This window comes from Pinus tabuliformis, chromosome 4_1, assembly GCF_031772625.1.
Source record: "Pinus tabuliformis cultivar Carrire ecotype Pingquan chromosome 4_1, CPIR1, whole genome shotgun sequence".
Lineage (NCBI taxonomy): Eukaryota > Viridiplantae > Streptophyta > Pinopsida > Pinales > Pinaceae > Pinus > Pinus tabuliformis.
Genome location: NC_142303.1, coordinates 982205225 through 982222130, shown reverse-complemented (window position 1 = coordinate 982222130; position 16906 = coordinate 982205225). Strand labels below are relative to the sequence as shown.

The 16906-nt window shown below is 38.2% G+C and overlaps 2 protein-coding genes across 2 annotated transcripts; both read right to left on the bottom strand.

Annotated features, from left to right (window-relative positions):
• Positions 1-1129: 1129 nt before the first annotated feature.
• Positions 1130-3436, bottom strand: LOC149179419 ((R)-mandelonitrile lyase-like). The gene is made up of 4 exons (XM_089423826.1): positions 2775-3436; positions 1661-2534; positions 1417-1501; positions 1130-1305 (listed from the first exon to the last, which is right to left on the bottom strand). Exons 1-3 carry the CDS (start codon positions 3421-3423, stop codon positions 1453-1455), a joined length of 1572 nt encoding a protein of 523 aa, XP_089279952.1. The 5' UTR covers positions 3424-3436; the 3' UTR covers positions 1130-1305; positions 1417-1452.
• Positions 3437-14493: 11057 nt separating this feature from the next.
• LOC149179418 (uncharacterized) lies at positions 14494-15378 on the bottom strand. The gene has a single exon (XM_089422459.1). It carries the CDS (start codon positions 15376-15378, stop codon positions 14494-14496), a length of 885 nt encoding a protein of 294 aa, XP_089278585.1.
• Positions 15379-16906: the final 1528 nt, after the last annotated feature.

Genomic DNA, 16906 nt, shown 5'->3' with positions numbered 1-16906 from the left:
ACTACCTCTCCCTCTCATCCACTTTGATCACTATAGTCCCTTCTTGAGAAAGACTAACAATATTCAAAATAATAATGACACTTGTACTTCTAAGTTCAACACCTCTTTAGTAGTTTGACAAAATAGTAAGACACACTTTTATAGTGAACATTAAGTAATATGAGCACTTTATGGATGCTTAAATTAATTAAACTTCCTCTCCCTCACACCCACGTCATCACCATAGTCCCTTCTTGGTGGGGGCTAAGAGTACTCAAAATAATAATGGCACCGTACTTCTAAGTCCTTAGAACGAGCTGATCTCTAAAAAGATTTTATGTAATAAATTATAGCCTTTACAACACATGGTTCAAAATAGTTTAAAGGATTTATTTCACTCTACAAAATACAACATATGGTTCAAAATAGTTTAAGAGATTTATTTTGCTCTGTAAAGTATAACAACAACTATTGACACATCAGAAAAACATAAATAACTAATTGAATTGCATTAAAAAAACCTAAAAATTAACTATATCTTTATCTTGAGAATGAGCCATACCTGCGCACTCAAAACGAAAATACTTAAACACAACATCAATACAATCCTTTATTACATACTACTTTTACCAACCATTTTTTATTAATGTTTATCGTTAACATGATAACTTGTTTCATTTGCCAATATGTCTTTATTAGAGTTTACCAGTGCTGTTTAATGTGAGTCCAAAATTGTTCAGATATATCAGCTACCAATATGAAATGGGTCCCATGAATTCAATTACTGCCTAATGTTGTCTCATCATTGGAAGTCTTACAGAGTTAGAAGATAGAGTGGTGACTGCTTCCATTACAAGCGCTTGAAAATGAACAGGAACTTATTATGCTGTCAAACTAAAGCCAACAACCGCAGAATTCTTAATTTGACCCAATGTATCCAAGAAAATTTGCCAAAAACTATTATATTAAATACCACCAAATTCAAGCATTTTCAATGATAATTTTTTTCAATGTGATGCCATCATTGAAAGCCATATAAAACATATAAATCCTGTCTATACAATTTTTCTGATAACAGACAGACATTCAGGATTATCTTAGACATCCTGGTGTGTACACATTTCTCTGAAGCTTCTTTCTGGCTGAGGCTGTGGCGAAGAAGCTCCTGACTTTTCAAAAGAAATAATTACAGCGACAGTGCCCACTGTGGGTATCTAAATCTCACTTTCTGCAAATCTGAAAGTAGTGTCGCTGAAGTTTTTGTACTTATAACTGGGTTCAACCAAGTCAGGATTTAGAGAATTTGACAGCCTCTCAACTTAAAATCTGTGAGCACAACATGAAAAAAATCAGAAGAGATCGAATGGAAATAGAAGAAGACGGAATGGAATTGCCATTGAAGCAAATCTAACAGTGGCGTTGGTGAAGTCGTCATACTTATAAATGGGCTCAAGCGGTTCAGCTGCTCAAAATTTATTGAGATTTTGAGAATCTGTCCTTTAGAATTTGCAAACCCATATATCTATGCACACAACATAAAAATAATCAGAAGAAATTGATTGGAATTACAAAAGGAAAATATTAATGAAGCAGTGAATCACAGATTGATTTGTTAAAACTAGGAACAAATTGGAAGAAACTCGCAAAACTGATACAGGGGAGGTCAATTTAATCCCCTTACCTTCCCAGCATCATTACAGTGGCTTGAGGATTACTTCCAGGAGATCTATTGAAGGTCGATCCATCAATCACCCTAAGAGAATCAATCCCTTGAACTTGGTATTTATCATTGACAACGCTATTCACTTGGCAACCTCCGTGATAGTGCCATGAGGTAGAGAAATTCGTTCGGCAGAATGATTCCATTGCCTTGTAATCGCTTGTATTTACAGAGGACAGACCACCATCAAAAGGCTTTATAAAAAAGAATCTGGGAATTGTTTCCTGAACCCTTTTTATGGTTCTCAGCCCTTTCACACAATTTTCTAGATCCTGTGGATGGGAAAAATAATTGAATCTGACATAAGGATCTTCATTAAAATCCCGAGACCTAAGACGGAGCTCCCCCTTGGATAGAGGCCCAGCAACGAACTCAAAAATGGTTACCACATTTAAATAACTTCTAAAGAATGGATGAAATGTATATGTGCCTGGCTCTTCTTCATTCGGGCTGTAGTTACGAGGATCATAATTCAATGGAAATTGAAACAAAAAACTGGACGATTCAATAAAGCCAGCCGGAGTTACACTCACAACTCGAGGCAATGAATATTCAAGGCGTGGACGAGAGAGGAATGTAATCCCAACTTTTGGGTTATCAGCCATTCCTTTTCCAACACCAGGCAAATCTTTAACCACGGGGATGCCTAAAGATTCCAAGTGCTCCCGTGGGCCAATTCCGCTGAGCAATAGTAGTTGAGGACTCCCAATAGCACCACAGGAAACTATAACCTCACCTCCATTTTTGGGATTTAATACAGCAACATGAGCTTCTCCAACACTGTCCATATACACCACGGCATAAGCCTTGGGTTTCGAGGTATCTTGTTCTCCTTCTGTTCCTCAACAAATTACAGAAACGAATCAATGAACAGCACACAATGTCTATCAAGATATGCATGATTGAACAACACAATTTCTATCAAGAAGATGCAATACTACTTCTATCAATTTCAGAGGAAGTTCTTCTATCAATTTCTATCAAGAAGATGCAATACTACTTCTATCAATTTCAGAGGAAGTTCTTCGATCCATTTCTATCAAGAAGATGTAAAGACTCAAATCTTTGCACCTACCTTGCTCTTTGTCAATCCTATTGAAGAGGATCTGGGAGACCATCGCCCTTGTCGCAATTCTAAGCTTGTTGCAGTTCGCGTGCTCCAGCAGATCGGCTGAGGAATGGCGTAATCCCCTTCCATCAAAAGTGGTTCCGCCAATCTTCGTTCCTCCAATATGGTCCAATGTATACCCGTTATAAGGATTTGCTCCCGCTCGGCGAAGGGCATTCATGAAGGTAATTTGCCAGCGCCTGAGCGCTGGACGAAATACCACAGAGTCCTCCACCCACTGGTAGGATTGATTAACAAGGGCTTCCTCCCAACCTGAATCTCGAATATATGCCACAGCTGCTCTGGAGTAGAAGCCGGCGCTTATAGTGCTGCTTCCACCAAGAACTATTCCTCGTTCATTATCCACGCCATCTTCAGATTTGAAGCTCTGCGCCGGATCATCTCTCGGCGTCGTATTGAGAATATTTTCTATGAACCCTTTTTCCCGCCAGGCTATGGGCAAGGTGTGGCCCAATCCGCCCCGTTCCAGTACCAGTGTGCTAAAATTTTGTGACAATGTAGCTGCCAATGGGCAGCCTGCGGTTCCCCCACCCACAATTATGTAATCATACATCTGCACAGTTGGCATCTTAGTGGCATCGGAACAAACTGACATATACCCTTGGTCCTCTGCATTGCATGCCAAAATCAAGAATCAAGATCAAAAATAACAAATCAATAATCAATAATAAAGAATCAATGATCAAAATCAAGAATCGTGATAAAAATATCCAGAATCAATATAAAAAATCAAGAATCAATGATCAAGAATCAAAATCAAGAATCAAGATCGATGAAAAGTAAAAGAGCGTTGAATATATTATTTCTCAATTTACCTGCAAAGGCCATACTGTTAGCCAGAAGGACATGTGAGATGAGAAGCACGATTGCAACAGTACGGCCTGCCAATTTAAGCAGAACGAATGGGTTCCGCCATTTGGGTTTGCAGCTGTATCCGTCCATTGTATTCATGAATTTCGTAATTCGCTGTTCGCAGTTCGTAATTGCTGTTGAATGCTGTTGTAGTTCGCAGTTCGTAATTGCTCGCTTGCATGAATTTCCAGAGAACGAGAATATGGACGGAATCTATGACGACGTCGGTTTAAATAGAAAATAGAGGTTTGACTTTGACTAGCCGTTAGGATAGCCTTTACGACATCCGAAACTTCTTTAAAAAAAATCATAAACTAAATAGTCACCCAATAATCTATTCCGTAGAATCATTAAAAACGTCATGCATTAATTTATAAAATGAAATTGGAACTTCCTAGCTATAATCTCCGAGTTGTTGTGCATAGGTTTTATGAAGAGGTGAAAGTCAAAATTATAATTTTAGTAGGCATTTCAGAAAGTTTTAAAAGCCATATCAGAGTCAACCAAGGCTGTCTTTTATCCCTTACTATTTTTAGTTTATATATTGATAAATTGGAAAAGTTGTTAAATCTGCAAGGTGGGGATGGTGTTCAGTTGGGGGAGTTTATGATAAAGCTTCTTTTATATGCTGATGACCTTCTATTGATTGCTAAATCAGCCCATGGATTGCAAATGCACCCTTATGCCCTTTGTAAAGCACTAGGGATGCAACTCAATATCAGCCAGACCAAAATAATGATTTTCTCAAATAAAAAGAAACAGAGCCAGCGAGACCAAAATAATGATTTTCTCAAATAAAAAGAAGCAGAGCCAGCATACCTTCTTCTCTGAAGGCAACATTCTTGAAGAAGTAAATGAATACAAGTACTTTGGGATTGATTTCAACAACAAGCTTGAAGCAGAGCCAGCATACCTTCTTCTCTGAAGGCAACATTCTTGAAGAAGTAAATGAATACAAGTACTTTGGGATTGATTTCAACAACAAGCTTAATAGGGAGCACTGCAGAAAAAAGAGAATTTTAGGAGGATGGAAAGCAATATATGCTCTTCAAAACAAATGTAGAGAGGTAGAGATATGGGATTGGAAAACAATTAAAGTGTTTTTTGGGCTCTTAGTTTGTCAAGTGATATTATATGGGTGTGAATTGTGGGCTAGCAGCATCCCTGTCTCAAAACAGAAGCAAATTGAGAAAATTAAAAAAACCTTTGGTCATGAGCAAGTTTAAAATAAAAAGTTTGGTTTCTTATGAGATAATGTTGAATGAAACAAGAACAACTTCCATCGAATTGCTACGGTGCATCTCATAAGGTATCTTCAGAGAATTGAGCAAATGGGAGAAGGTAGATGATAAAGTTATCTTCAATGAAGGAATGAATGAAAGAAAGAAATCATGGATGAGACAAAACAATAGAGGGATGCAAAAATGGAATATTTACCTCAATGCATGTCCCACAAATAGCAAAGATTTAAAGAGTTATGTTATGCAGTTTCATAAGCATATATGGGGAAAATATTTGGGTAGAAAGAAGAAGTAATATGTTCAAGAATTCAACCCCACATGGGACCTCCAACAAAAAGAGTATATTGGAGCTAGCATTCCATGGAGAGCAAAGATTCTTATTGCTCAATTAAGAACTAACTCGCATCAACTATGGTGTGAAACAGGTTGGTGGAAAAGACCTAAAGAATGTTGGGAATATTGGGTGTGTACTTTTTGCACTTTTGGGGAAGCGGAATCGGAAAAACATTTCATTTTGAAATGTGATGCGTTCAGAGACATCAGAGACAGTTACAATAGTATGTTAACATCGGTTACTTGATATTGTCTTTTCAGTGAGGGGATCGTTAAAAGGTTGGGTCAGCTCATCATTAATTTGAATAATAAGAGGATTGAATTGCCAAAGTCAAAAAGCAGGGAAAGTAGTGGTCCCATAAACTATATCTAGTCTGGTGGACGTTAAAATTTCTTTCTTTCTAATCCTTGAAGCTTTGTTAAGAAAATTTTCTCTCCTCTCCTTAAAAGATGCCGTGTCAAGCTACCCCATCTTTTTTAATGCATGTAGCCACGTGTCATTGCACTAGATGTTCTCACTGCTACCACACCATTGCTTTTTGCCAACAACAATTTGCCATGTGTTAAGTGTCATTCACATCATCGTGCTTAGTTTGCTACATGTTGATATTTTGTGGGTCTAAAGGGATTGCTAAACATCAAGCATCCATATTTTTTTAATGCATGTAGCCACGTGTCATTGCACTAGATGTTCTCACTGCTGCCACACCATTGTTTTTGGCCAACAACAAATTTCCATGTGTTAAGTGTCATTCACGTCATGGTGCTTAGTCTGTTACATGTTGATATTTTGTGGGTCTAGAGGGATTATTAAACATCAAGCATCTCTCCACAATTCATGCTCTTGTTCACTTTCAAATTTGTTGAAAGATGCATATTGTTTAATTGGTGCATGTGTTCATGCCATGAAGCAACTGATCAATTGCCAATATTTGGATACACCCTCAACATGCATGATATTTAACGAATTTGTTGATTTTCAAATAAATTTGAAGTTTTGGTCCTCATTACAAATGCTAACTTCAAGCATTCATAAATTCTTATCCAAAAATAGTTTTTCCAAGTAATATATTTATATTTTTGGAAATGTCAGAGGACTATCCAACCATAAGTTTTATACAACTCTCCATATACATCAGTTTACTCAACAGTCCCATTGACCTACTTTTTGGTCATTAGTTGGACATAAATATAATTATCTTATCTTATCTTATCTTATAATTAAAGATAAATTTGTTTTCTTCAAAAGGTCCATTCTTTAATAATGTAATTTTGTGTTTTTTAATGCTATTTGTAAATTTTTAAGCTTATTAACTTTGTTACATCTTGTAATTATTTACAATTTTTTTTAGTTGATGGTAATTATATTTTATTAATTTTCATATTAAATATATGGAGAATTTTTGATATTGACCACTATGCATAACATAAATTTATCTCAAATATTATGTTAACATCTTTGTGCTTTATAAATGATCAGCGATGTAAAAGAAAAAATTTCTTATAATTTTAAAGAATGATTGGATTGTTTTGATCATCAAAATAGAATATTTTCCATAACTATATCTAAATTTTCATACATTTATTTTACAATATACAAATAATTTCTATATAGTTATTATTATTTTATTCTTAATATATATTTAATTATAATCAAATTTTTTATTTATAACAATAAATCAACTCCAATAAACTTAAACTTAGTAGGTTAGGTCACAAGTTTTGGATTGTTTTATCAATTCATTTAATTTTTTTTGCTTTTCAAAACTTCAATTTTCATATTGTTATTTTTCTTTTGCTTAAGCTACCCATAAATAATATATTACTACAATTTTGTTTTTCATTTTGAACTTTATTTAAATTTTTTATCTATCACAAAAATAAAAACTGGATATTATAAATATATATATAAAATGATTTCCAGATTTGTTTTTAAGTTCAAATAATAAACAAAATAGTTTTAAAAGATCTAGTTCCAATTGCAATAGCGAAAGGGACGCCTTAACCACATAGAGCAACACATCCCTTGTATTCCCCACACAAAACTACTAGGCTCCACCGTGAAAGACCCTACTCACCTGATGATGAGTAATGGTAGTGCACCCCTGGTTATAGTTTTGTACGAAGCAATTTCAAATTTTTAGGCGTATTATCAATTATGTTTATAGGTATCTAGCAAGTAGGAAGAGCAAAGGCTCTTAGATATATCTAGCATGGCTTGTCAGAGTTATTATTTTTTGTTTTTCGCTCAAGGCAGGGTGAGGCCACCTAACCTTCAGACATATATATGTAAGTTGTCTATTTTTTGAAAATTAATGAAAAGGTCATACCAAGCTTACAAAAAAAAAGTTCAAATAATAAAAGAAATATGAAAACAATATGGCAAGGAGTAACAAAAACTACAAAAATGCTCACATAGAAAGATTTCACTTAGAAAGATACAAGCAAAAAGAAAGCAAGTCCCATCACCAACTCCGGCCTTTGAAGTTTTAGTGTTTGGAATAGATTTGCAAAAATCTCACCTGTATTCTTCTTAAACTATTATAAATTATATTTAGTTACAAGAACTAACAATTTTCTCCAAATATTAAAAAAATAATAATCCACTTTTCATAACCTATAAACTAAAACTATACTTAATTGCATGAACTAATAATTTTATCAAAATATTAAAAAATGATATGTGTGGTTGCTTTCTTTAATTAAAAGTTAAGAATTGAATAAATGATATAAAGAGTTATTTTAGAAGTGATTATACTGGTCATCAATGCAAAATTACATTCATTTTATGAGATCAATAAATAAATTTATCATATGAGATTAATACAATATGTAAAAATTATACATACTTTTATCATATGGTACGAATACAATACACTTTTAATACGTAAAGATTTATGTGGATGGTTATCTTGGTAAGGTTATACATAAGAGGTGAAGATTCATTTAAACAAAAAATGAAATTGGAATTTTCTAGCTCCAAACACCAAGCTTTCTCATTCTTCATTATTTGTCCTAGTAATTTCAAAAGCATTATCTTTCTCTTATCACTTCATTATTTCTCACAATGATATGATAACTTGTTTTCCTGTACAAACCCAGCCACATGATCAACTAATTGAAGCGCCGAGTCGTAATGCAGTCATCTATGGAGGTGGAAGAATTGCCCAAACGGTTCAGAATCTCGGCAAAAAAATTCAAAATATCTTATAGAGGCAGCGTTTGAATCATATTTTTGGTGGTGGAAATAGATTCAACACCATCAAAAACCTAGGGCACCTAAAATTTTAAAGTTAATAACTGTAACTTGGATTTACAAAATTCTTTGCTAGATTTTCTCAAAATATGACTAGATTTTAAAGTTAATAACTCTAACTGGGATTTACAAAAATCTTTGCCAGATTTTCTCAAAATATGACCAAAATTTCATGATTTTCAAGAAAAAAAACAGTCTCGTTAGACTACGGCAGTCGTAATAAGCTATGGGCCGAAACTGTTTTATGGTGGTGTCTCGCTCACATAAAAGAAATGGCTCACGGGCTCGAACCTCACCAAGCCACGGACTATAACACCGCGGCATGCCCCCTGACTAGCCCCACCCTGCGTCGGGCTTGCGATATAACACTACGGCATGCCCCCTCTGGGCTATACATTATAATACTACGACTAATCCCACCGAGCCACGGGCTTAAACAATATAACAGTGCGGCGAGCCCCCTCTAAGCTATGCAATATAACACTATGCCAAATCGACGACTTATGTGAAACAATTAATAAAAAAAATAATAATAAATTAATTATTTTATAATAAAATATATTATATATTATTTTGAGATTCAACTTTGTTAAGTAAGTCATTCATCTATGGTCATTTTCATGAGACGTAGTTGTAATTGACTAATTTCTCATGATGTTTGAATAGTCTACTTAGCACTCATTGCATTTGGTGATGCTCATAGGGGTGAACAAGTGGGATTGAAACTAGTGAAATGAATCACATAGCGTCAATCATCACTTCTGGGACTTGCACCCGGTAACCAGGTCTTCCCAAAAAGCCACCCATTCTAGAGCACATAATAATATGAAACAAAAAAAATTATGTTATAAAATTTTATGCATAAAATAAAATGAAAATTATATAATTAAAAATAATCATTTCATTATTATTTTTTAAAACATAATGTCACTTCCTTTAAAGTTACCACAATAAAATACAAAATTTCATTCTATAATACTTAGCTTAATTTTTTTATTTTAATTAACTACATTTTATCCAAAAGCTTAGCTTTTAAAAGCTACCAAATCATTTACCTTCCTTTTTCCCTCACAAAGAAAGAAAGAGGAACTACTCTCTCTTTAGGAAAACTAATAATATTGAATCTATTATATATATATATATATGATTATATTTTACTTGTTTTTATTTTAAAAAATAATAAAAAAATTAATTCATAAATTGTATTTTAATTATTTATATTTTATTGTAATATTAATAATAATATCTAATATATTTTTTTTTTCTCCAGTAAAGACTATTATCTATTAACTTAAGATAAAAATAATTTTACAAGTAATTGAGGCCTCAGAAGATTCATAAGGGCTCTCTACATAGCAAGTTTGCTCCAGAATGGAAGGATTCTGGGCATATGTGCTACAAAAAACTACATGACAGAAGAACATATCAGAGAAGGACCGGTAGATAAGAACATTGTGCATGAGAACACGGAAGCGAGTATCCATAGCGAGTCTGACTGTAAAAACTTTGCCACTGCCCTGGAAATGACCAAAATCGTCAAGCCGACGGAATTGAGTCATGTCAGTCTTCAATGAAACTTGGAAGCGATCATCTGCTTGACAACCAAAAAGCAAAATGAGACAAAACTGAGCCGCGTGGCCTTAGGCTTCCTCTTCTCTTCTGCTGGACAATCGCTAACCAAACACAGAGCTTCATTGCCGGCCTTATCGTCCTCTGGGATCGACATTGGGTGATTAGTATCATTCAGAATTCCATCCCCAACAACAGGGAAATTTTCTACATGGGGCAGAATGATTCTTGGGCTGTCAATATGACCTGGTTGATCAACCAGATCTTTCTCCTGGCTTCCCACTGTCAACTGCTGCTCGCTGCTCAGAGAGGGCTCCAGAGTGATACAGGCCAGAGGATGGATCTAGTTTTCTTCTTCCGAGAGAATGATGGTGATATGGGTAGAAATCATAGGTCTGTTGAGGTTGCTTTGGAATTTAAAATGGGTGGTTTGAAAAGCACTATTCGGGATTGGCCTATGAGTAGGGCTAGGGGGTTGCACATTCGCCTGAGAGGGAGGGATATTGGTGGGTGAATGTTCAGGGTTCTCAGAGCTGCTGGCTGTAGGCCGAGAGCCATCACCATGATGCCCTCTGGGTCGCTTCCTGCCACCTTGGCGGACCATAATGAGGAGCGTATGGATGGCCACAGAATCAATAGAACAAGCAAAGAGGGCAATTGAGAGACAAAATGCTTGAGCCAGAGAATAGGAAATACACACTGAGAGGGTTTGAGAAGGATGAGAGAGCCGCTTACCCCTGAAACGAGCCTGAAACTTGTGAAGCGCGCCTCTGTAAACGGAGACCTCTTGCCCCCCTGAACCGTCGAAGACCAAAACTCAGAGCAAGAAGAATGAATACACACCATGAGAGGGAAGAGTCGGGATGTGTTGAATATTACAATCCTTGCCATGCTTCGAACAGAGCAAACCATAAATGCCCAAATACCGCCATCTCCGTCGAAATGCTGTCTATCCGCTTTACTTAAGGTGAAGTTCTAGGGAGCCCCGCTGCTCTGCAGCATGCGGTACTCACCATTAACAGTTGGCATGAGAACCATTTATGACACCTGTGTCACCCGCATCCGGGGAATCAGCTTCCTCCTGATACTTGTCCTTTTGCATGAGATTGTCAAGCTCCAGGAGTTGTGAGTCAGAGGCTAAGCTAGAAATTGGTCCAACATGTATATGCAGCCCACATTCTACTCCTATATTAGCAAGTAAGTCCGCTACTCTGTTCCCTTCCCTGCGGGTGTGCATCAAAGTGACTGCTCTATGGTTGGAAAGCTAGCGTTCGATAGAGTGAAGTCTATTGGCCATTCTCCAACTGTTACAGACTTTGCATGAGGGGGATCCCTGAAGGATTCTTGTAACCATATTGATTATGATTTGTGAATCACCCTCTATTATTAGAGGGAAGAAACCTTTGCCTTGTGCAATTAGTAACCCTTGCCAGAGACCCTCCAGTTCTGCTGAGTTATTGGTGTCCCACCCTCTGGAGCCTAAGAAGGTTAAGAGAGGATCTCCCTTATGATTTCTGAATATCCCTCCAAAACTAGAATTTCCTGGGTTCCCTTTTGAAGCTCCGTCAAAATTTAGCTTGTACATATGGATGGGTGGAAGTTTCCATTTCTTAGGAGATTGGCTTCTTGGCGATTTTGTTCCTTTGGGAAGCTGATCGGGCCTCCATTTGAAATTCCAATTAGCCCATATAGATTGTTCTTGGGGAGTTGATGGGAAGTTCTCCTGGTACCATGTTTTGAGAGAGATGGTTTCTTCAATATTTTGACAGATTATGTTCCATATGTCTTCCAGCTGTCTGTGGTGGTCCTTGAATATTCTGTTGTTTCTTTCCTTCCAAATGGCCCACATGATGAAACCTAGAATAAGCTTCCAAAGGAGATTTAAGATTTTACTTTGATAAGGGTTATGGGCCCAGTTGCGGATAGTAGCGATAATGTCTCCATTGATTCTTCCTTCCTTTTGATGGTGGAAACTGACCTTTTCCCAAAGCTTTTGAGCCAACGGACAGGAGTGCATGAGATGCTTTGTAGTTTCCTCCTCTTGTTTGCAGTTCGGACAGATGGAAGGACCATGGAAGCTTCTTTTTCTTAATTTATCCCATGTTAGAATTTTGTTGTGACATAGGATCCAAAGAAATGTAGAGATTTTCGGCCATAATGAGGGGTCCCATATTTTGCTCCAAAGTGGATCTGGCAGCATGTGTTTTTTGATCATGATGTTGTAGGCCTCTCTTGTAGAAAAAGAGCTTATTTCTTCATATCCCAACCTTAAGATATCTTTATCCTCAGAGTATTGAATTCTTCTTTTCATTAATTCTGTTTCTAGAGTTTGTTGAGCATGGGTCGGTCCATGCTTTAAGATTTGAACTGCTTTAAGCCATTCCCTGTAATCATGGTTCGATGAATTTCTCCAGAAGTTTTCCACTGCCTCCTGAGGTTGCATATTCTTCTCCATATGAGGATGTAGAGGGATTTGGTCCTTTAGTTTAGGCAACTGCTACCATGAATCTTCCCAAAATCTTGCCGTGCTACCATTCTTCACCTCCCAGAAGCTGTGCTGCTGAATGAGAGTCTTATGTTGTTGGGTAGAGTTCCACATAATTGATCCCAGGTTGACCTCTGATAATCTTATTCGTTCCTCCATAGGACAATTCCTAGCATATTTCGCTGTCCAAAGAGATGCCCAAGGTGTGAATGGCTCAGTTAGCCATTTCCACCAGATTCGAGCTCCCATAACCTTATTACTATGAGAGGGGTCCCTCAAACCTATTCCTCCTCCTTTCTTTGGTAAGCATGCAGTCTCCCATTTGACCAGAGCCCACTTTCGCTTATGGCCGTTACTGCCCCAGAGAAAGGATCTTTGAAGAAAGATGAGTTCTTTGAGAACCCATTTGGGTGCAGCTAAAATGGAGAATAGGTATAACGGCATGGCTTGAAGAACTGCTTTTATGAGAACAAGCCTGCTTGCCATGTTGAGAGATCTGTGAGTCCAAGAGGAAAGCCGTGCTTCCAGGTTCTCTAGAAGGACTTTCCATGAAGAGTGTTTAAGGGCCGAGGCTATCAAGGGAGCACCAAGGTAGGTGGAAGGGAGTTTAGCAGAGGTGAAACCCAAAATGCGGATAATAGCAGACTGAGTAGGAGCGGGGGTATGAAAGAAGAAAATGTGCGATTTGGATTTGTTGATGGAGGCTCCGGAGGCATCAGAGAAATCCAAAAGAAGAGTTTTGAGTTGACGCGCTTCTTGGACCGAAGGATGCCCATAAAGCATGTTATCGTCAACGAACTGCTAGTGGGTGAAAGCAGGGGAATTATGAAAGGAAAGACCTTTGAGAAGCTGGGATTGTTGAGCAATTTTGATACTGCGGCCTAAACCTTCAGCCATAATGACAAACAGAAAAGGGGAGAGGGGGTCTCCTTGCCGGATTCCTCGAGAAGGATGAAAGGTAGAAGAGGGAATGTCGTTGATTAAAATAGAAAAGAAAGAGGAGGATATAAGGCTCATCACCCATCTAATCCAGGGGGCAGCAAAACCAAAAGCAGTTAAAACTTTTTCAATATACATCCAACTTAGGCTGTCAAAAGCTTTTGAGAGGTCTAATTTGAGCAACATACCTGGCTTCTTAGAAGTCTTCAGAGAGTGAATTATTTCATGTGTCAGGATAATGCCGTCAGTAATCTGCCTTCCCTCCACATATCCGGATTGCTCTGGCGAGATAATGAGAGGGAGTAACAGTTTGAGTCGGGATGCTATGATTTTAGACACAATCTTGTAGATTATGTTGCATAGTGCTATAGGTCGATATTTGTCAGGTGTGCTGGGCAGATCTACCTTGGGAATCAGAGCTATGAATGTAGCATTCATCCCTGGAAACATCCATCGAAGAGATCGTGACTCCTCAACCACTTGCCAGATTTCCGTTTTAATCAATTCCCAGAAGCTGTGGAAGAAGTTGGATGTAAATCCATCCGGGCCAGGAGCCTTACCAGCTTTCAGTTGTCGTACTGCCTGTTCCACTTCTTGTAGGTCTACGGGCTTGAGAAGCAGTTGGTTGTGTTCATCAGTGATAAGTTTAGGAATGTTCCTGGTAATTTTCTCTATAGCTTGTGATCTGTCTCCATTTGGCTCTCGGTGCATTTGCTTGAAGTAATTTAATAGAGCGCCTTCAATTTCTTCATGCTTTTCCACTTTGATGCCCTGCTCATTTTGAATATGAGTAATATTGTTGTGAATTCTACGCTGGATGGTTGTACTATGAAAGAATTTTGTGTTTTTCTCTCCATCTCTAAGCCATCTAACTCTTGATTTCTGCCTCCATAGCGTTTCTTCTTGCCTAGCCCTTTCTGCAAGTTGCAAATCAAGAGTTTTTTCCTGTTCTGACAGTTCCTCTGAACGTCCCTCATCAATAATCCTTTGCTACAGTTGCTTCATTTCTAATTCGATGGAGCTTTTACCCTGGAAGATGTTACCAAAGGATGTATGATTCCAGTGCTTGATTTTACCCTTTAGATTCTTAAGCTTTTGTTGGAATTGGAACATTTTTGAGCCTGGAGGTGGGGTAAAATTGTTCCATTTAGAATTGATAAGTTTTTGGAAATCTGGATGGGACATCCAAAAAGCTTCAAAACGAAAAGGCCTGCGAATCTTATTTCCAGGACGTGACCATTGAAGTGAAATGGGCCAATGATCACAGCCTGAGAGCGGCAATATGGAGGCTGAGAAATCTCCACCAATATGGATAGCGTTGTCCGATAGCAAAAACCGATCTAGCCTAGAGGCTATCTGCTGGTTCCCTGCTCTTCTATTATTCCATGTGAACATTCCATTGTTGAAAGGTAGGTCTATGAGCCAGTTAGCCTGAATGAAATCCTTTAGAGGGAATCCTTCCTGACTTCCTCTGCATCGGCCTCCTCTTTTTTCTTCCATTCTTGTGATCATGTTGAAATCTCCACCAGAGATCCATAAGGGGTGCTGTCTATTATGATTGAGAACAGAGAGGGAGTTAAGGATTTCAGCTTTGAGAGATGCTTCCTGAGGAAAATAAACATTAGTAAGGATCCCATGTCGATTTGTTCCAATAATGTGAAAGGATGCTTGAAGGAAGTTCTTATGTGAGTGAATATTGTTGAGATTGATAGCTCTTGAGTCCCAGAGAATCGCCAACCCTCCAGATGCTCCATCAGTATCCACAGCGGCATTGAGACTCCCTGGCCAAATTTTTGCAGCAAATCTATCTAAAGCCTTAGAATTACATTTGGTTTCTTGCAAGAACAGAACTTGAGGACTTTCTTGCTTTATCATTTTTTTAAGAATTTGTATCTTCCTTGGGCCATTGAGCCCTCTTATATTCCATGAGATTAACTTCATTGGGAAGGATTGTTTTCAGATCTGTAGTACTTGGTTAGCTTGGAATACCTGCCGGATTCCACTAATATGTGTGCAATCCTGATTGTTCTCTGTAAATCAGTTTTCCTTCCTCGCTTTTTGATGTCCTTGGCTATGAATCTTCCATCCCAGGGTCCGCCAGTTTGTATGCCCAAAGATTTTTGCCGTTGCTCCCTTGATAGAACTTGTTCCAGATTCTCAAGTTGTCCCATTAGAATGTCATCGAAATTATTTGTTGTGCAGGCCTTTTCTAAACCTGGAATATCCAAGTCCCCTATATCTATTGCTTCTGTTTCTTCCTCCATGAACTGTGGATAGTACGATTCTTCATTAGAATTTGCTTCTGGATTGAGGGTTCTCCATCTGCATTGCTTGGGATGTCCATAATGGTTCCTTCTGCTTGTTGGAGGTAGAAGCTTCCTTGTTTTGAGAATCTTCGTGAGGCTTAAAGGGCACTACCTGTTTCGACTGGTTGTCTTTCGCTGCTTCTGGATCTGAAGGGGAGGGCGGATCCATGTTGAGATCTGTATGATTTGCTAGTATCCCGAAGCTATTGCTTGTTGAAGGCCCTAAGGGGTTGGATTGCGGCATCTTGGGCTTTGAGGCTTGCTTCTTGTGAGATTTTTGGCGATTTGCTACTTTGGTAAAACCGTCTGCCTCAGAGGCATCCGGTCCAGAGGAAGGAGAAGGCTTTTGTGTTAATGGGCAATCTCTAAATAGATGTCCCAAGGCATGACATCTGCGGCATCTGAAAGGTGCGTGTTCATAATCAATCAGTTGAACCCATTCAATATCATCATGAGAGACACTTACCGCATCTGGAAGAGCCCGGTTGAGATTCAAGTAGACACAGATACGAGCAAATGAGGTGTATCTGCAAGTTTTTGTTTCCTCTGTGATCTTTACAAATTCGCTTAGAGCATTTCCAAGCGCTTGTAATGAGGCTTCCTCCCAGTATTCCACATGCAGCGAATACAGGTAGATCCAGACTGGAGCCCAACTTAGATCCTCCTTGTCCGTGTTGAAGCGCTCTACCCATCCTCTGAGAAATAGTCCAACAACATTGAAGAAATACGGGCCTCCATCCAGCACCCTGTTTCTGTCCTCCAGACAATTGAATATAGCAGTGAAGAACCCTTTTGGTCCTAGCTGCAAGGTTATATGTCCCTTGGGATGCCATTTCACATTTATCCAGCCTCTTAGCTTTCTCTGTTGGCCATAGTCCGATGAACTTTCCTATCAGAGCATGGTACTTCATGTACTGTATTCTTGCGTTGATTCGGTGAGCAGGAAGTTCTACTTTTGGACGCTCAGATGCAACTGGTTTGCATGTTGTTGAGCGAACTTCTGGCGGTGTGATATCTTGCTTTGTTCGTTGAGAGTTCAGATCTGCATTCTCTTCTTGGTTTACTGTTCCATTGCCTTCTGCACGCTGATGCTGCCC